The sequence below is a fragment of the Caretta caretta genome, chromosome 10, assembly GCF_965140235.1.
Source record: "Caretta caretta isolate rCarCar2 chromosome 10, rCarCar1.hap1, whole genome shotgun sequence".
Classification (NCBI taxonomy): domain Eukaryota; kingdom Metazoa; phylum Chordata; order Testudines; family Cheloniidae; genus Caretta; species Caretta caretta.
The window spans coordinates 50,348,614-50,369,301 of record NC_134215.1 but is presented as its reverse complement, the minus strand read 5'-3'; the positions used below and the strand labels follow the sequence as shown (position 1 = coordinate 50,369,301).

The following is a 20,688-nucleotide window of genomic DNA, read 5'->3' as shown; positions in this document are numbered from 1 at the left end:
CTGGTAGTTTGAGAACTTTCTTTGAAAATGAAGGAAGGGAGAAACCCCTTTAATAGTCAGTTAAACTCAAAATTAAGATAATAAAATAAGGAAGATAGATAGGAACCATCTTACTACTAGTCATAACCTTTATTTTTATTGGCTTGTTTATACTAGATAAACCTATTTTAATAAATCCTATAGCAGTATTCCAGCATCTTAAATGTCTTATCTTAAGTATAAAACACAACAAAAAATTAAGTTATTTAATCTCTCTAGATCAGGGATCTGCAACCTTTGGCACGCAGCCCATCAGAGAAAGCTGCTGGCAGGCAGGGACGGTTTGTTTACCTGCAGCGTCCGCAGGTTTGGCTGATCACAGCTCCCACTGGCCGCGGTTCGCCGTTTCAGGCGTATGGGGGCTGCGGAAAGCAGCGTGGGCCAAGGGATGTGCTGGCCACTGCTTCCCGCAGTCCCCATTGGCCGCAGATGGCGAACCGCAGCCAGTGGGAGCTGTGATCAGCCGAACCTGCGGACACTGCAGGTAAACAAACTGTCCCGGCCTGCCAGCAGCTTTCCCTGACAGGCCGCGTGCCAAAGGTTGCCGATCCCTGCTCTAGATGAATAATTGGATGTAACTAATTTTAAAATGATCCTTTGGGTAGATCCCATTTGTGAGCTAAAATGATTAGAAGATGTCATGTCTCATTCTTTATTTTTCCCTAAATATTTTAATAAATATCCATTTGTTTTTCATAGCAGTATTAGTTTATAATAGCACTAAATGGTGATTTTCCCACTCTCTTCTTTTCAAACATGCTAACTTAAATTAATAGATTTTTTTGTTTTGTAAACATTTTTAACAGAATTTCATGTATCTTATTTACTGTTGTCAGTAATCATTTTAAGGGTTTGCATCTCAGTTGGCCAAACTGTATAGGTTACCTTACATAAATAATGGACAAAGTGGGAGTGTCATAAAGATCATTAATACAACACACTCACTCTTCTGCCCTGGTGGTAGAAAAGCTGTAGCAGACAAATGGTAGCATTTTATGCCCACTTTCCACTGATGTAAATGACTGCACAAGTTTCGTGACAGTGATGAATGGGAAGTTAGATGCTGACAGTTCCAAATGGAGGGGGGAGAGCCTACCGCAACTCTTTATAGCTGGGTGGGTTTCAGTACAGTGTGAGAGTCATCAGTATTTCTGCTATTAACTTCTACGTTTCTGTGTCCTGCTGCTCAACACACATGCATTCCACTGAAGTAAATAGAACTATGCTGATTCACACTAGCTAAGCATCTGGTCATCTAAGTGAATTCCTTTAACAGTAACTCTGATCCTCCATGTTGGTCTTTAGCCAAGCTGAACCAGCATAAAGATAAGGGTGAAAACAGGACAAACAACCGGATCATATTTGCAAAGAGGAATAAAAAGGGATTCACATGTTGTTGGGGAAGTGTATAAGGCCCTATATGCTTCTCATGCCTCAAAAACAGGGGAGGGAAACTTTCCACACTACCAGAGACATCAAGTACAGATTTCTGAGGCAGATAAAACTAGATGCTTTGTAGAAATACTGGTTTCAGAGTAACAGCCGTGTTAGTCTGTATTCGCAAAAAGAAAAGGAGTACTTGTGGCACCTTAGAGACGAACCAATTTATTTGAGCATAAGCTTTCGTGAGCTACAGCTCACTTCATCCGAGTGAGCTGTAGCTCACGAAAGCTTATGCTCAAATAAATTGGTTCGTCTCTAAGGTGCCACAAGTACTCCTTTTCTTTTTGTAGAAATACTGTACATAGGTGCACACTTTAGCAGGGCTGGCAATTTGGTGTGTGGTTTTGTCCTTTGGCCATAAGATGGCAGTAAAGCTACTTCTGTTGTTTTACTTTCTCGGCAATATTGCACTGTTCACCTGGATTACTGTTCTTCACTATCTCTGTCACTCCAGTTTCACTCACAGTCAAAATATTTATCTTCAGCCAAGCTATGAATTTTTCCAATTTAGGTCATAAATATTTGCTTTGAGGAAGTGGAATTGTCTAGAGATTAGAGTACAGAAGTGGGAGTCTGGAGATCCAGTTTCTATTTACATTTCTGCCACAGATTTGTTGTGTGACTTGGGTCAGTTGCCATGCCTTGGTTTCCCCATGTTGTTTACTTATTGTAAATAGTTTAATCTGTTTGCTTTCTGAAACAGCTGAAATTAAAGTTGGCATTTGTTTTCCAGTCAGTCATGAACAAGATTAAAAGAAAAAGAACAGCATCTTTACTAAATTAAAGCTTTTTGTTGCAATTATTATTAGTGCTGGTGCTTTGGTTTCTGATGCTCAATATTATTAATAAAGGGAGAGATTATCAAAGGCACTAAGGACTCCCACTGAAAGTGAACAGGAGTTAGGCACCTAGCTGTTCTTCATGCCAGTGTAAATCTTCCCCATAATCTGTTTCTTACCTATGATTTGTGTGGTTATTTTAAAGATGAAATTTTGTGAGATTTTATTGCACTATTTTAGTTCATGTTCTTGTAAAGATTCAGTATTGAAAGTTGAAACTCTGTTATCCACCTGCTCATGGTAGTGTCTAAGCTGGAAAACAGAGAGATCTGTACAGGCAATGGATAGGTCAGGGGATTGGTAATGAAATGTAAAAACTTTCACCTACAAATTATTGGTTCATATCTGGCCCAAACTGGCATTTATGAAAAGTCATTATCACCATCTGGCTTTTGAAGTAGGAAGCTATTGTGAAAGGAGTTGAGGGTCCCAGTCCTGTCCTTTCTTCGGTCATGTCTACACTTACAAGCTTACAGTGTACTAAAGCAGCTGTGCCACTGTAAGATTGCTCATGTAGCTGCTGTATGCCAATGGAAGAGAGCTCTCCCATTGACATCACAAAACCAGCTTAACGAGCAGCGATAGCTATGTTGGTGGGAGAATATCTTCCGCCAGCATAGCACTATGCACACACGCGTTTATGCCAGCAAAACTGTCACTCAGGGGTGTGTTTTTTCACACCCCTGAGTGACAAAAGTTTTGCTGACGTAAGTGCTAATGTAGACATGGCCTTAGTTAATAGGTAGCCACAAAACCACTACTGTCAATATGCTTGTTGGAAGTTTTAGTGGAGAGCTCAAGGATTGACGGGATAGAGACTAAATGACTCCCTCACTCCTTACATGTGTGTCTTACAGGCCAAGTGCCATTCCCTGTACTGTGGGTAGAAGACTTCAGTCTCCAGGGCTGCCAGTCTGGTATCTTTTTTTCAGTACAGGGAAGCTGTTGTCCATTTCCCACTCCAGTAATACATGAATCTCAGCCTGGAAGAGCCCACTTCTCTCTATAGCTGACCACTAATCCAGTGTTCGTACTAAATCAATGGAGACCATTGCTTTGATAGCCTGACAGTCTTGCTGAATCATGGCTTTTTAACAGTCCTGCCTTACATGGAATGAACTAGGACCACCACATGTATAATCTGACAGCAAGACGGATTTGAGTCAGCATCTCAGAGACGAAAGCCAGAACCATATTCAGTCAGCTAACATGCCATTACACACAAGTTTTTAAGAGCTAAGTTGCTAATTTCCCTTCAGTTATGAAAGTGTAGTGACAGGTGCATTGCAGTGTGCACGCTGTTTGGCCATGCAAAGTCTTTTCAGATCTTTCAGTTAAGAGGCACAATGCTGGAAATTTGAAATGCATTAACCTATCACTTCACTAATTTTCTTTTCCCTCTCACTGTGTGTAATTAGAATTGTATTGGTCACCACCGTACGTCTCCATCTTTTGAAAGAGTTGCAACCCAATGCATTCCTTCCTCAGAATTGTGGTGGTTTAGGTGTGAGGGTTGTAATGCAGAGGAAGGAGTGAAGAAATCCTCAGCCCTCAAATGAGGATTCAGAGGACCACTCCTGTCCCTGCCAGGAGGGAGATTTCTTGCATCACAGGAGGCATGTGTCTGTCAAACACAGGGAAATATACTGGCTTTGTCATTGAGATTGCTACAGTCTAGCTCTCTGCCTTTTGGTCATTGTCACTTTTATTGTACACAGTGCCGCCCAGCATAGGATGTAGCTTATTCAAAATAATAGCAATAATGGGTCAAATCCTGACCCCTTCCCTGCAGTTCTAGAGGGCCTTGCCTGTAGCAGAACTGCTGTGGTTCAGTTGTTTGAGGGAGGAGGTCCTTGGGTGCAGTGGGGAGAATCCCCTCCATGGAATTCATTAGTGCAAAGTCCAGATATTAGAGCTGTGTGTCAATAACAGGAATCACCCTGAATGATGGTTGAAATGATTATACAGTGAAACCTGTATTGGAGGTCACACTTATTAGGGAATTTCTTCTCTTAAGAAACTGCCCCAAAGTGTATCTCCAAACCTAATTAATACAATTTCCCTCCACCTTTCTTAGAAGACCATCAATATCCAAGCAACCAAGCAACAGCTTGGGTGCTCATCTAAACTCCACATTTCTGGGGAATAATGATTTCCAGGTAGGGTTTACTTGTGTCACATCATTTTATGTTGTTTTTCCCCTAGTTTGAAATTAGGCAGTTGAGAGCCCACCTAGCTCAGCAAGATCTGGACCTAGCTGCTGAGAGGGAGGCTGCACTGCAAGTACCCCACATGCTGAGCAAACAGAGCAGCAATAGATATAAGGTAGTGGCAACTGGAGACTCAGATGATGAGGCCACTGAGAATATCACCGAGTTACGACCACCACGAGGTGAGTGCTATGTATAGTACTAATTGCTTCTGCTGTTACCTTACATGGAATTGTTGAATTCACTGATTATTCTCATTTTACAAGTGAATTGATTACATTCCCTGGAGACTGCACTTCCCCATTTGCAAGGAAGCCAGGTCTGCTTCAAAGTGGCAGATGTTCTATTTGTGAACAAATTCCAGCCAGAGCCAATAAACTGACCCTGGAAGAAAATGACTATGATGCTCTCCTTCATGGTTTTGATGCTTATACCCAACAAGCACTAAAGTGCAGCAGCCAAGTCAGAATTGGCAAAAAAATATTCGCTCAGTGATAAAAGCTTGGAAATCAGGAGGAACATTGGAAAACATTGTCAGCCTTGGGACCACCCACATTTCTGTGATTTGAAGCAGGCACAGGGCAATTTTGAATTGATGTCACATCTCACATCTGCTTGTCTGTCTGTGGAGCAACCTGGTCTCAAAATATTTTTATTAATAGTCAAATAGTAATATTTACAGTGAAACACACTTTATAGGGATTTTTATAGTAACAAATTAAATATGTTGGGCCACATTTGTCCCTGATGTCGTCAGCACCATTACATTAGGGATTTATTTGACCTATTGTGCTAACGAGCCCAGTTTTTAAACATGGTCACCTAGGATGAAGACCCTATTTCTCCAAATCACCATACATATATAAACATACACACATCCCTAATATGAATGTGTCTGATTTTAGTACCCAAATGCGGAATTATGCACCCTCGCTTTGGTACCTAATTTTAAATATAGGGATCCATAGAAACCCTGCATCTTCTGTAGTATTCTGGGAGCTGTATAATATACTGTGAACATTAACACTGGGTTAGCAAACAGTAAAAACAAAGACGTATTCAGTGTGGAGAAGTGGTGAATAGCTACACACCTGAACTAAATCAGGAGATCTATCTAGTCTTCACTGTTGTACAGGCTGTAGATGTTACCTTTTTCCTGGTGTGAGCATGAATCTGTGAGACTAGCACTCTGACCTATTCACATTAGTATGTCCCATAACCGTGCACTGTATATTGCTAATGAAGGAGGGGAATGGCATGTGTCAGCTTGTTGAAATGGAATAAGTAATATGTTCACCAAAAGTGTAGGTGCCTTTTCATGACATGAGCTGTGAATGTACAATTCACAATGCACAGTTCTTGTTATGGAAACAGGATCTTGTTCACATGGCACCCTCACCATACATTCAAAGGCATAGAACGTGGCATTGTGATTGTTGGACGTGCATCAGGTGTTAAAGGTACCTCTTGCTCTTTTATCCCATTGTGTGTTACAACATGGCCCTGGTTATAAAAAGAGTTCTGTACCAATTTTTGGAAGTCAGTATATTGCTAAAGAGTATTGGTATTTATGAAGCAAGAGTATGAATATAAAGAGATAAATATATGTAATTGACTTCTTCACTAGGAGAACATTTATTGGGGTTCATATACTGCAGCAGCGGTGTATACGATGCATGACATGACTAAACCTACTGCTGTTACTATCATGTCACCTCAATGCTTGTTTTGTGACTGTCTTGCTGACAAGGCAGTGAGGCACTTTAATCTTTGGGACACACCAGTTGCCATGCTTATCCAGCGTGTTGCACATTACCCAGTAGGGATGAGCAAGTGACCAGACACTTAAAGTGAAGCTCACTTTGTGATTATAGTCTCTTCATAGTCAAAATGTAGCTCAAAAAGCTATAGATGACTTGGGTGCAATGCTGTGCTTGGATGAAAGCAGCTATGAAAACTGAGGATGCAAGAACTGAAGCAATATATGCTGTGGGCAAAGTTCTGTTTTTCTTTTACATGTCTAAGCTGCAAAGCTATGGGGTATGAGTACCGGTGGTACAGTGGGCCTGTGACTTATTCTGTTGGCTTAGAGGAAGACAGGTCAAGGGAACTGTGGAGTACTAGCAGATATATTAGCCGGGGTCCCCTTCTAGCATTCCAGGGACTGGAATCTTACCTAGCTGGTACTTATCTGTACAATATAGGGCAGGGTTTTACTCTGCATCTGGACCTAACAGAAGCATCTGTTCCATAACATTTCTACCACATGAGTATATAACCCACATAATGATGTTAAAGCTGATGAAAGAAATTAACTAAATTTCAAAAGATTTGGGATAATAGAATCATAGAATCATAAATTGTAGGACTGGAAAAGACCTCAAGAGGTCTTCCAGTCCAGTCCCCTGCACTCAAGGCAGAACTAACTATTATCTAGACCATCCCTGACAGGTGTTTGTCTAACCTACTCTTAAAAATGTCCAATGACAGAGATTCCACAACCTCCATAGGTTTATTCAAATTTATTCCAGTGCTTAACTACCCTGACAGGAAGTTTTTCCTACTGTCCAACCTAAACCACCCTTGCTGCAATTTAAGCCCATTGCTTGTCCTATTCTGAGAGGTTAAAGAGGACAATTTTTCTCTCTCCTCCGTGTAACAACCTTTTATGTACTTGAAAACTGTTATCATGTCCCCTTTCAGTCTTCTCTTCTCCAGACTATACAAACCCAATTTTTTCAATCTTCCCTCATAGTCATGTTTTCTAGACCTTTAATCATTTTTTGTTGCTCTTGTCTGGACTTTCTCCAATTCGTCCACATCTTTCCTGAAATGTGGCACCCAGAACTGGACACAATACTCCATTTAAAGCCTAATCAGCTCAGAGTATAGTAGAATAATTATTTCTCATGTCTCACTTATAACACCCATGCTAATACATCCCAGAATGATGTTTCCTTTTTTTGCAACAGTGTTACACTGTTGACTCATATTTAGCCTGTGGTCCAGTGTGACCCCCAGATCCCTTTCCGCAGTACTGCTTCCTGGGCAGTCATTTCCCATTTTGTACGTGTGCAACTGATTGTTCCTTCCTAAAGGGAGTACTTTGCATTTGTCCTTATTGAATTTCATCCTATTTACTTCAGATTATTTCTCCAGTTTGTCCAGATCATTTTGAATTTTAATCCTATCCTCCAAAGCACAACCCCTTCCAGCTTGGTATCGGCCGCAAACTTTATATGTGTACTTTCTATGCCATTATCTAAATCATTGATGAAGATATTGAACAGAACTGGACTCAGAACTGATCCCTGCGGGACCTCACTTGATGTGCCTTCCAGCTTGACTGTTAACCACTAATAACTACTCTCTGGGAATGGTTCCAACTAGTTATGCACCCACCTTATAGTGGCTCCATCTAGGTTGCATTTTCCTAGTTTATTTATGACAAGGTCATGTGAGACAGTATCAAAAACCTTACTAAAGTCAACATATACCACATCTACTGCTTCCCCCCTATCCACAAGGCTTATTACCCTATGAAAGAAAGCTATTGGGTTGAGTTGACATGATTTGTTCTTGAGAAATTCATGCTGACTGTTACTTATCATCTTATTATCTTCTATGTGTTTAATTTCTTAATTATTTGCTCCATTATCTTTCTGGGTACTGAAGTTAAGCTGACTGGTCTGTAATTCCCCAGCTTGTCCTTATTCCCCTTTTCATAGATTGGCACTATATTTGCCCTTTTCCAGTCCTCTGGAATCTCTCCCATCTTCCATGACTTTTTAAAGATAATCGCTAATGGCTCAGATATCTCTGTCAGCTCCTTGAGTATTCTGGGATGTATTTCTTCAGGCCCTGGTGACTTGAAGTCATCTAACTTGTCTAAGTAATTTTTAACTTGTTCTTTCCCTATTTTAGCCTCTGATCCTACCTCATTTTCACTGGCATTCATTAAGTTAGAAGTCCAATCACTACTAAACATTTTAGTGAAAACTGAAACAAAAATGTCATTTAGCATTTCTGCCATTTCCACATTTTCTGTAATTGTTTTCCTCCCTCATTGAGTAATGGGCCTACCCTGTCCTTGGTCTTCCTCTTGCTTCTAATGTATTTGTAGAATGTTTTCTTTTTACCCTTTATATCCCTAGCTAGTTTAATCTCATTTTGTGCATTGGCCTTTCTAATTTTGTCCCGACATACTTGTGTTGTTTGTTTATATTCGTCCTTTGTAATTTGACCTAGTTTCCACTTTTTGTGGGACTCTTTTTTTTGAGTTTCAGATCATTGAAGATCTCCTGGGTTAAGCCAGGGTAGTCTCTTGCCACACTTCCTAGCTTTTCTACACAGTGAGATAGTTTGCTCTTGTGCCCTTAATAATGTTTTTTTGAAAAACTGCCAACTGTTTTTCCCCTTAGACTTGCTTCCCATGGAATCTTTCCTACCAACTCCCAAGTTTGCTAAAGTCTGCCTTCTTGAAATCTATTAACTTTATTGTGACTATATGGACATCAATTGCTTAGATCAGTTCCAATCTCTTTTCTTCTTCCTCCATGTGCTTTTTAGACCCCCTCTGGCATTTTGCCTGATAATTTTTGTGGGATGGTCACTAACTCTAGAAGGGAGAATTGCAATATTAATCCATTTCAATTAGAACCCTTCTTTCAGTCAAATTACACAGAATTCAGTATGCATAGGGTTTAGGCCCAAAAGAGCTCCCAAAATTTGTCAAATAATTCTCTGTTCTTTGCTAAATATTGAATTAGTAACCATGAAACGAGTTAAATATTTTGGCATTTTTGTTTTTGTTCTTTCTTTTTACTAATTTGCAATTGTGATCACTCACAATTTACCCATATGTCACCCACGCACATCAGTGGGTGGGGAAATTGATGGGGACAGTGGTGAAAGGGGCACAGTCCCAGTGGCAAGGGAGGGAGGCATTCACCAGGGGACAATAGGTAGCTCCTTCCCCTGGGAGTCTCTGGCATCCATTGGCCAGCGGAGGGGAGAGGGGTGCTGATTGACCAGCATTCCCCAGCTTCCAGGATTTAACCCGGCACAGGGACCATGTGGAGCCTCTTTCAGCTCTGTTCCAGCAGCCCATCCTATCTACCAGAACTAGGAATGGGAACCCAGCTTGACAGACGCTGTGGGTCTAGCTGATTGCCTGTTTAGGGGGTCAGAAAGGAATTTTTTCTCCCATGGGCCAGTTGTGGAGGACCATGGAGTTTTTTGCCTTCCTCACAGCACCTTCGAGCCATAGTGGGTTAAATATGAATGTGCATAGTACCTAACTGTTGGTGTTTATACGTCGCAACTTGCGGCCATTTTCCAGTACGGTTAAAAGAATAAAATAAAATACTTCCCAGAGGTAGGAGAGCTGGGATTTTGGTGATGGGCCTTGGGCTCATATGATAGGGACAGACCTTGTAGCCCTCGTGGGCTGAGGTTCCCACCCTACTGCACCCGCTGTCCCCCTCACGAGTGGAAGGGTGCTGGAGTCAGAGAATGCTGAGTCATTGAGGTAGGCTGAGGAGAGCCTACCCCACATTATGGGTTATATGGTAAGGAGTCCTATAACCCCTGCAGTGGAACCAATTAAATACCTGATATAAGAGAGTATGGGTGATGGGCGGGTAGCACCCCACCCTTATGTTAAAGTTTAATAAAAAGTTGTGGCCTGCCACTTAATTCCATGCCTGGATCGGTCCACATTTTGCTGCTGTGTCTACATCAAAAATTATTTGAGCTTTCAAATTGTATTTAGAAAAAGCAGAAAGTGGATTGTTTGTATGCTGCCCCATAAATGCATTTCCTCCTTTTTGTCAGATTTCAGAGGTTTCCCCAGGAGGATACTTTATAATTTATGCATATGTTCCTTGAGGGTTACATTTGGAACTGAAGAAAGTTTTACATGGTATAAACACAATTGCTGAAATTATAGTGAATTCAAATAGGTCGCAATAGGTCTTATAGATATTAATGCTTGTTACTGAAACCTTGAAAACATACATTTAGCAAATAATAAAAATGATTGCTCCGTTACATTTCCTATTCCTGAATATCATACTGTTATGTTAGAATTAAGAGGTCTTGTTGGAAATCTACAATTAATCTCTGATTTCAAGGGAATCAACTGAAAATATAAAGGAAAGATTTTCATTATGAATCTTATATTGTGTACAAAAGACTCTATGTTAAAATAACATTTCAAGTCTTTGACTTTGTAACCTAAAGTTGGAAACACCATTTCTGAGGTTGCCTGGTGCACTGAATGAAGCAGGGGCCATATGGAAAAATAGTTTGTGATTATGTAATTAAAAACTGTGTCATAAGCATACGCACAAGGGGGCCATATTAAGGTTGCACGCACAAAGGTAAATCTGACATTTACTACTTTTCAAGTGCTAAACTTTGCAAGCTTAAATAACATTATTTTAATGACGTTTTTGTAGATTTAATTTTCTCCATTATTTTTTAAAAGGAAAGAGGTTAAACCAAATCCTGTTATGCACAAATGTAACAACTCTCCTCCAATCATGCATCATCAATGATTTGAATCCTGCATCATCAATGATTTGATGAATCATGCATCATCAATGATTTGAATCCTGAACCGTCAATGTTTCTGCACAAATTACTATATTAACTGGCAGCTGGAGAAGGCTGGGTCGGCCACTGGGACCATGTGCCCATCCAGGTGTGTCTGTAGAGAACCCAGCCCATTCCTGCTCCCCTTCCCACCAACTGCTCCCGTGTCTCCCAGGCAGTCCCAGTATAATCTTGCTGCTACTGTTGTTGCTGTGTCAGTTATTGTTTTGGCGTGCTGCCAGAAATTTCCTGAGCAGTGCAATAGCAGTTTCTAAAGAATAGATCTCAGTGAAATCTGAATGTAATTTCTTGGGACAAAGAAAGGGCATTTCAGTAGCCCAAAGTGCGACAGCAGCTGGGGCATTCTATCTATCTAGCATGGGCAGGGAAATCCGGTTAGTCCCAGATCCCTTGTTTTTCCCACACATACCAGTAAGCCTGTTTACATACTAGGGCAGATAATGCACTCACACATACTCTGCATTCTTGCCCCATTTCACACCCCAAAACTGCACTAATTCTGCTGAATGCAGGGCCTTCCACAGCCCTTACTTTGTCCAGCAGCAAGCCCACAGTGTGTTTCTATACATGATTGTGCTACTTTGGCCCAAAGATTGTATTTGCAAACTCCCCTGTGAGTCAACCAGTCTTAGGAATCATTTTATCTACATCTTCTCCCAACTATGCCCCTCTTCATTAAATTCTCTATCTTGTCAGAACCACTTCTGACCAGAGTAGTACATTTGGGTGGTTCATATCATGGCATCTAGGACCTATGAAGAATACATGGGAATGCCTATAGCAGCTGAGGTAGGGAATGGCATGAATAGTACACAACTCTGACAAACCTATTTTTGTGGGCCTCTCAAGATCTTTCCAGGTTTGGAGGGCCCTGAATTCTGTCAAACCAATGGGCTTTAGCTGGCTAAAGAACTTAGTGCATGGGAAAATTGGGTATTCCTGCCAAAGCAAATCTTATTTCCCTTGTTCATAAGGAACAATGGAAACATTCAGTATCAACTACTTTACCATGCGGCGTTACAGAATAAAAAAGCATTCAGACTTCTGCTCATTTCCCTGCATGTGAGTTTTATGGGACAGTGCATAAGTTAAAGCTCCTCGGGGGCAGCTCTAGCTTGCACTGTGGTATTTACACTGGATTTTGTGGAACCATTTTCAGCAGCATTCAATAAAATAAGTCAGGTAACCCTGCATCACATGTTACACACAGCACCTCAGAGACACAGACTTCCTCAAAGACATACAGTGCATACATACACCAGGAGAATACCTTCTGCACTGACAATGCGGGTAACTTTCAGTGTACATTTTCAAACTGGTTTTGTTATTGCACAACTGTTTCTTGCCTTCCTTTGTTTCTAAAGTGAATTAATTCCTGGTGGCATTGAGGAGAGTGAAGTGCTCTGTCCATACCATACTATGAAAGCGTTCCAAAATGGCCCTGTCAATATGTTTCATGCTTGTCACCTCTGTGAGGTGACAGCCTTGTTCAGCCTCCATAGCAGAATAATTCTTATGCTAAGTCTGTGAATATAAGGCCTATTGCTTAATTGGCATGTTTTAGTCTCTGCAAGGTAGGCCACCTCCGAGAATTCTATTATGGGTAGGAAAAGCTGTGTGGAAAGTGTACTAATGTTGGACAGATATCCAAGCCAGTTTGGCCAAGAGATGCGGGAAACATTTCCTCTTAAACATGTCCTGAATGTAGACTTTATGTGCTGGAAAGATTTTTACTAGACAAATATGGAGGCTAAAAATTTGACCTTAACACCTAAACAATGACAATGGAGGGTGAATATCAACAGAAGAGTGCATACTAATAATATGCGCACCAGCGTAAGGAGCTAGGAATTCCAGAGTTCAGCTCTGATATTGCCAGTCTCTGTGAATAACACATTTTCTCCTAATGTAAAATTCGGATAATAATACTTACCTATTTTACAGGAGTGTTGTGAGAATTAACAGGTTGGTCTGTAAAGAGTTGAGGAAGAAAACTGCTATATATAAATGCTAAGTGATGCTGGTAAGTCATTTTTAGAATTAAACATGGACATTCTTTGCGTAATAGTGAAAGAAATATTCTAGATGTTACCCTCTCTCCTCTCTTCCTCCCAGAAAAAGAGCAGTGATGCAATAGCAAAACTTATTCTCACTGTTCATCTCTAGATTATAAAGGAAGTTTTTCTTGTCAGGTTCTTGACTCACACAATATGTAACTGATCGTGGTTAGAATAACATATATTTCTTTTCTGTTTAGATTTGCTCCGGCACAAATAATTTTTAAAGCTTGAGATACAAAGTTCCATGTTTCAGGGAATGTCAAGTTCACAGTGCCCCATATAGTCATTAATACTTCCTTCCAAATTTATTATTCTTTAATCTGTCCCATAATATGTGAATTACAGTCCCTGGTGGAAATTCCATATTTTTCTGCATATATCATTGCAGTCTTTGAAATTCTACAATACTGACATAGTTTTTAAATTAATACACAGCCCTAGGCCAGGAGAAGAGAATCCCATCTCTGTTACTTTGCATTGCAGAAGGATTATTTTAGATATTCTTAGACAAATTTCCATTTTTATGAGATTGGCAATGAAGTTTTACCTTTGGGGAAAAGGTAATACTGCTGAAATTTATGAGCATGTTTAGTGAAAATGAACACTTGCTGTACCCATTGGTATTTACATTTATGTACGTCTTTATCAAAGCAAGTAAAGAAAATGGCATTTAGTGGATATGAAAAATTCCAGTGCTTTACAGGGGCTCCATTAGGATTATTCTCAAGCAGGCAGAAAAGTTAAAGCATTACAGTGGAAATGGATTTTACTAATTGTTGCTGATAATGGTAATTCAGTTATATGAATCAAATGTGGTTTTCAAATAGCAGTTCCCTTTGGTGCTTGTATGTTTGTTTGTCTTCATTCTTGCTACTTGATGGGAGCTTTCTTTGCAAGGGACAATAGGAAATTACTTACATGTTTTTTTTAAAAGCCAGGAAAGATGTATACACCTTTTGAGCTGACTGTTAGACCTAATATCATCTTGATTTCATGGCACTGACACACTAAAATGCCTTGTTAGACCTTGCTCTGTCCATTCAAGACTGAGAATTTGGCTTTTCTGTATGTGTCTGATTTAGAACACACGGTAGTTCATGGATCCACATACAGTGACCACTCACAAGAATGGATAGGGGTCATGCTAATCAGTCCTTAAAACAGAACCTCCATGCATATAGTGTGTAGTTATTGAAATGTCTATTAACAATATAGAGGGGAAGACACTCTTTGCATTTCGAGAAGCAGTGAACATTTAACTATCTGTACAAAGTTAAATCTCCTTGCCTCAAGTCTGTGGCTGCCTTGCAAGTGTGTAGGAGACGGTGAAGGTATACCGTCAGGGAATTTAAGTTCAAACAAAGATTCTGCAGTCATAGGGTCTGATTTACAGAGCTAATGAGCACCCACAAAGCCAACTGAAATAAAAGGGAACTGCAGACAACGGGTAGCCTGGAGTCCAGTGTAGAAGGAACAGAGGGTAAGGTTTTCAGAAGTGACTTAGAAGCACAGGTCCCACTGAAAACCATTTTACGAACTGAAATCCAGTGGGACCTTTGCTCCTACGGCACATGGGTATGTCTGCAATGTGAAGAGAAACCTGGGGTGCTGAGTCTCAGAGCCTGGGTCACTTGATTTGAGCTCATGGGACTTCGGCTGAAAGGCTAGAAATACTAGGGAAGACAAGCTTTATGAAGACCCTCTTCCCTCCCCAGGTTTCAGAGCCTGGGCTCCATGTCTACACTGCTGTGTTTTGAGTCTGAAGTGTAGACACACCTTTGGGCACTGTTTAAAACCCCAGCCCTAACAAAAACCCCAGCATTTAGGTCAGTGACTGGTGGTGTTGGCATGACACAGCAAACTCTGGTTTTCTGAATCGAAGTATTTTTTGATTTTTAAATTCTTAAAATATTCTTACCACAGATGTCACTGGGCATCTTGACCTCATTTAGAGCAGACTCCGATAACACATTGATTAAATCAACACACAGTTTATTTATCAGCGAAAACTGGGGCCAAAGTCATCCTCAAAGTCATCTGCTGTCATTTTTAGAGCTTTTTCTGCTACAGCAATATGTGCTGATAAAGGAAAAGGCAGTATGTCTCAGGATTTCCCAAACCAACAACCCTTCTACGTCTCAGATGTATTTTTGATTTTGAATCATACTGATTCTCTTGTCTCCTGTGGCTACTAACATTGACATTTCTGTCAAGATGGATGCAGCAGATCCTCCCAAATTCTCACATGCACAGCCAGTCTCTGCAGGGACTGGATATCCGTGTGAATGGAAAAGCCTTGTGAACACTGCAGCTGTCACTAATGTGAGAATCTGCTATTGCATAGAAAGCAGAAGGAAGTCTCCCCTGGAGACTGTTAGCCACCCACCTTTGTCCCATTGACAGGTATGTTCCATGTCACTAGAGTGAAAGAGGGACTTGGTGGAGGCACCAAGGTAGGGACTGTGAAATTCCACTCAGGTCATCTTGTTCAAATCCATTAGGATGAACAGTATAGCACAGAGGAGAGGGCACTGACAAGACCCTATTGATGTTTGGCTCTAGGTAACTTCATAATAAATTGATGACAGCAACATTTGTTTGGAAATGGGGTCAGTTCCAGAGTTTGGGAAAAGGGGGAATTCAGATGGTTAAGAACAGAAAGTTCTGAAGTGCCAAAGGTGAATTGTAAGTAAGTAGGACAGTATAATTTCTAAAGTGCTATCAGCATAGTTCATAGGCACTCCTGTGTAAGTTTGTTTAGTGCATGGAAGGGGGAATTTTCTGAAGTGCTCAATGTTGGCCCAAATCAGCTCCCACTGAAGTCAGTGGTAAAACTCCTATTGTCTTCAATGGGCACAGAATTAGATCAACACTAAGCACTTTTGAAAAATCCCACCTGTAATGCCCCCTGAATGCAAGCCCCTCTCCTGAACAGCTTCTTGTCAGAAGGGTCACATTCCTAGTGGGATCATACTCTTCCCTAAAGAAAATGCATGCATGAAAAGATGGGTGTCACACCATGTTCTGCAGATTATACAACTGATCCATCCCAGTGGAAAGATGTTTCATAGCCAAGGATCTGCCACAACGAAAGTTCTGCCCCCAGATACTCATGAAGGATAGCTTGAGCTCTGTTCACTGAAGTCCTTGTTGACCACAGCTGTTCTTCTGAGTCACAGAATGAGAGGCAGACAGCGGTAGATGGGCCTAAATACTGTTTGTAGGTGAGGACCAGGATCTTAAACTAGAGAGGCAACGCTTTTAAAGTGTGAAGCACCAGTGTAAAATGGGAGAATGAAACATTGAAGCTGCGAAGTCTTTGGGGAAACTCACTTTTGTGGGTTGTCAATGTGATCTCAAAAAGCCATGTTATACCAAAAGCTTTATTTTGCATTGTGTATGCACTATGGTACGCATCAGTCTGCTTCCTTACTATATGGCCGTTACTATAACCCTCTTCTCTGTTTGCATGTGACCTCAAGTTGAGGATTGCTGGGAGCACTGCTGGCCAAAGACGGAGGAGCACAATGCTTCTCACAGACCTTAACTCTAAAAATATACAGGTGAGCAGGGAAGTCCCTGTGGAAACTGAGGCTTGGTTATATAACCCTGTGATCCACATGAATTAATTGTCACCTGACAAGCAGTGTGGCTCTGAATGTGGGCATTCTTATTTAAGGAGCCTTTTCTAAGACAAAAACATTAATATGTAGCTCCTATCCCTTCGTTATTCTTCTAGCCCTGAGCTGCTGTCTCATCATTAGCATCATGGCAAGTCCCAAAGGGACATAGATCGAGCACCACACAGATCGATCTTCAGCTAGGTCTTTAAGACAGTCTGGCTGGATGTTCAGTCTGTGTCCATCGTTAGCAATGTTATCCCACTGAACCTTTCAGCACTCGCATGATTGCTGGCTAGTAGTAGCATTCCTTGGTAAACATGCTTCGTAATTTGTTGTTCTTCCATTCTTATAATACGTCTGTACCAAGAAAGCTGCCAAAACTGAACCAGTGCTGATGGAGGTGGTTGCTGGTTTCAGCTACAAATATCCTCACTGGTGATCTTATCCAGCCATTTAATATGGAGGAGCTGATGAAGACGACGAAAATCGAAACCATCAATCCACCACTCTTCAGCCTTCCTCAGCACCCTCCTTTCACTGGCACACAATAAAGTTGGTATAACTGTGATAGGGTAGATCCGCAGTGTCGTAGCAATCTTGATGCCACAGAGGCCACTGAAGGGCCCACATCTTTCAAACATCCTACACCAGTGTCTAGGGTGCTTCCCAAGTTTTTGACAGTTGCCACCTTTTCAATGTCCTGTTTGAACAGGTTAATACTGAGTGGGTTGTAATCTGGAGCTGCATTCTGCTTGATGTTAAAGGCCATGGACTTAGTTTTATCCACATTAACAACCAAACAAATGCATGCTGCTTTTCCCCCAACCAGATTAGCCATCAGCTACAACCATTCACTGAACTGAGCCAACAAGACAACTTCCAAGTTGCCAGACAGCTTTCCATTCTGAACTGCTTATTGCCCTCAAAGTCTTTGAGACTGTCATCTGATGAGGAATGGCATTGTTTGTCATCGGTTCTTTTGCTGCCAGCTTAGTGCTGGTGCCTCAGCCCTTCAAACATCAACCATGGATCAGTGAGCCACTGTCTAGTCTCATATTAAAACAATTAGCTATAATGGAACCTGGAATTTTGAATCTGGTTATATTACCCAGAGAGACTGCTAATGTAGATAGTAAAAGATAACCAAAATCATGAGGCAATAATGAAGTTAGGCCATCTCTAATCAGAGCTGATGTACCAGTGACAACCCTGTGTTAAAATAATAGGGAGAATTATACTGGAAAAACACAGAAATCTGCTTTTGGAGCTCCAGTTAAAATATATGCAGTGAGGTTTCTTATCGCTTTGACTTAACTAAAAACTATTTCAAAAGTAATCAGGTTTCAATTTTAACAAGTTCCTGTCCTAATGTGACAAGGAACATACTGAACAGTGGCTCAGCAGCCTTTATTGCTGTACTTGTGTATTCATTTTCCTTTCTTTTTCGTGGTTTTCCTTTTCATAGGTTTCTAAATGTTATTGGTACTCAAGGGGAAAGATACCAGTGATGAAACTGCAAGATCTCATTCTTAAGAAACCTCAGAATAAAGATTATTTCCTAGTAGACAGTGTGTCTGTACAGTGAGAGGTAATAAAGTTGTATCACTCCACTCTAAAGACTCATGACCTCACAGAGATTCTGCAGCTGAAGAAAGAATAATTCCACGGTCTAGGAAATTCAACTCCAATAGACAGAAGTCAGCAGAATCAGTGGCAATAAAAGGATGAAATAAAATGCTTTAATAATAAAATATTTCCAAGTAACATGAAGAAACTTTTTTTAGAGAAAAGACTCAAAATCATAAAGATGTACAAATGGTATTTATTGCATGCAGAGGTTTTGCAGATTCATACACTGGGATCATTGATGAAACAATTGTTACAGTCATTATGGAGGGATTAGAGGACTAGAAGAGGAATCTGCCTTGATGGACAGAATGGCATTTATGTGTTCCACCAAATTTATGATGTTTTTATAGGTTCAGGAGAGAGAGGGAGAGAGATTACATTGTCATCTCATGGGTTGGAACGGACTTTACTCCAAATAGTTTATTATTCCCAGGAAAATTTCAGTTTATGTTCTATATTTTTACAGAAAAAAAAGGAAGACTATTTGGAACTCTTCATCAAAAACTTTCCAGTTGCTGTGTGATAGTTCCTGACCAAGAGCTCCACATTTTTCAAGGGCAAGATTTTGGATAGCAGGCTAAAGTGCTAGCTTCATCCCCCCAGAAGAGAAGGGATGGGCCTGGCTTTATAATGCACACAGCTGCTCAAGCAGCTGACCCACGGAAAATGGTTGACTTTAAATTCAGGGAAGAGGTTATTTCAGTTTTCATAAGAGATGGGGTATTAACCCCAGTGTCCTGGCTCAACTCCAGTTTGGATAATTACCTTCCTTCCTACTGAAATTGCCACTCTAGTCTTAGTTGGAATCAATACTAGTCTTCACTTCCTGTCCTGAATTGTACAGTTCTGCTGTGTATTGTTCCACAGCTGCCTCGTTCCATCTAGTAGCCGCATTTCACTGACAAGTGAAGTGATTCCTTGTATCTATTTTTGTCAAGGTCGGCATTAATTTACACCCCAATGCATTGAGCAGTGTCTTGCCGTAGACAGCAGTCTATCCTACCTTCTTCTTTCCAGGCCCTGTCCTTCTTCTTGCTACACACCACAGTTTCCAATCCACTGAGAAATGTGAAATCATCTTCCCTTCCTGAATGTGCAGATAAACTGGGGTTCCTATGGGTAAGAGAGATCCTGATTCCATGGCTTTTATTAACAGCGCTGTTGCTTGCAGTCCAAATCTAAAAATTAAACATGCTCCAGTCCCTGTGTAGAAATGTTTTGATTCCTTTAGGCACATCAAACAAGAAAGGAGAGAAAGGTGGGATTCTAAGCATGACTATTAGAGTCCAGTGTCTGTAACCATGTTTCCAGGGTCACCATCTCCAATGTATGAGAGGAAAATTATATTTTTTCTTGCTTCTCCAATCCATCAGCTTAGGCTGCGGAATGAGATTGGCTTTATGGAAGAGAATGTGGAGACCACATAACTGTATCTCATAAAGATCCAAGCTATCTGTAAGAAAAGAGAAAATAGTCTTATATCTCCTGGATCCTGGAAATTGTGAGTTCCCCATGGAATGAAATCAAAAGAAATTTCTACCCATGAAGAGGAAATAGAGGAGGAATCTGAAAGGCGAATTGATACTTAAGAGAATCAATATAGAATCTGAGAGACGAGAACTATATAGTATTTTAGATTATACAAACAATCTGCCCTCTCCCAAAAGCTGTTCTCTCTTCCTCATATATACTGACATTCTTCCTACAATCCGCTGTTGTTTTAGTTCAGTTGAATGTGCTAAAGGACATTTTTATCTGATTTTAAATCACCATGATCTGCCTTTATGATGCTATATTGTATTGCATAAATAATATGCTTTTCTTCTTCTTCTTCTAGTAGTGTCCCTATGGGTGCTCCACTGTAGGTGTGTCTGCCTCCCTGCACTGCTGGTCGGAGAACTTTGGTAGCAGTGTCCGTTGAGCCTGCACCTGTGCTGTTTCTCCTCATGCTGCGCCATGAGGCTTGCCAGCGCATGCGGGCTAGCTGTCCTCAATTCCATCTCAACCACCTCTGGCTAGAGACAGAGCCGTTAGCTGTCGTTAACTCTCTTTTTCAGTTGTTAATGGTTAGCTTTTAGAAACCCTTTAGAAGAAGAAGAAAGAAAGGACTTTGTTCTTGTGGGATGTGGAAGGGGACCCTCCTGGACAAGGGTATGCCCAGCTCTCTGGGGTTCAAGAAGTGTCGCACTTACAGCAAGGTGATTACGGTCACAGACAAGCACTCCCA

At 40.9% G+C, this 20,688-nt stretch overlaps 1 protein-coding gene across 6 annotated transcripts in view; it reads left to right on the top strand.

Moving 5' to 3' along the window:
• The window catches only part of TMEM266 (transmembrane protein 266), a 193,240-nt gene that overhangs the window by 160,240 nt on the left and 12,312 nt on the right, over positions 1–20,688 (top strand). For all 6 annotated transcript variants that reach the window (XM_075132987.1, XM_075132988.1, XM_075132986.1 and 3 more), the window contains one exon: positions 4,527–4,713. In XM_075132987.1, coding sequence (XP_074989088.1) covers positions 4,527–4,713 — 187 coding nt within the window. The remainder of the gene's footprint in view (positions 1–4,526; positions 4,714–20,688) is intronic.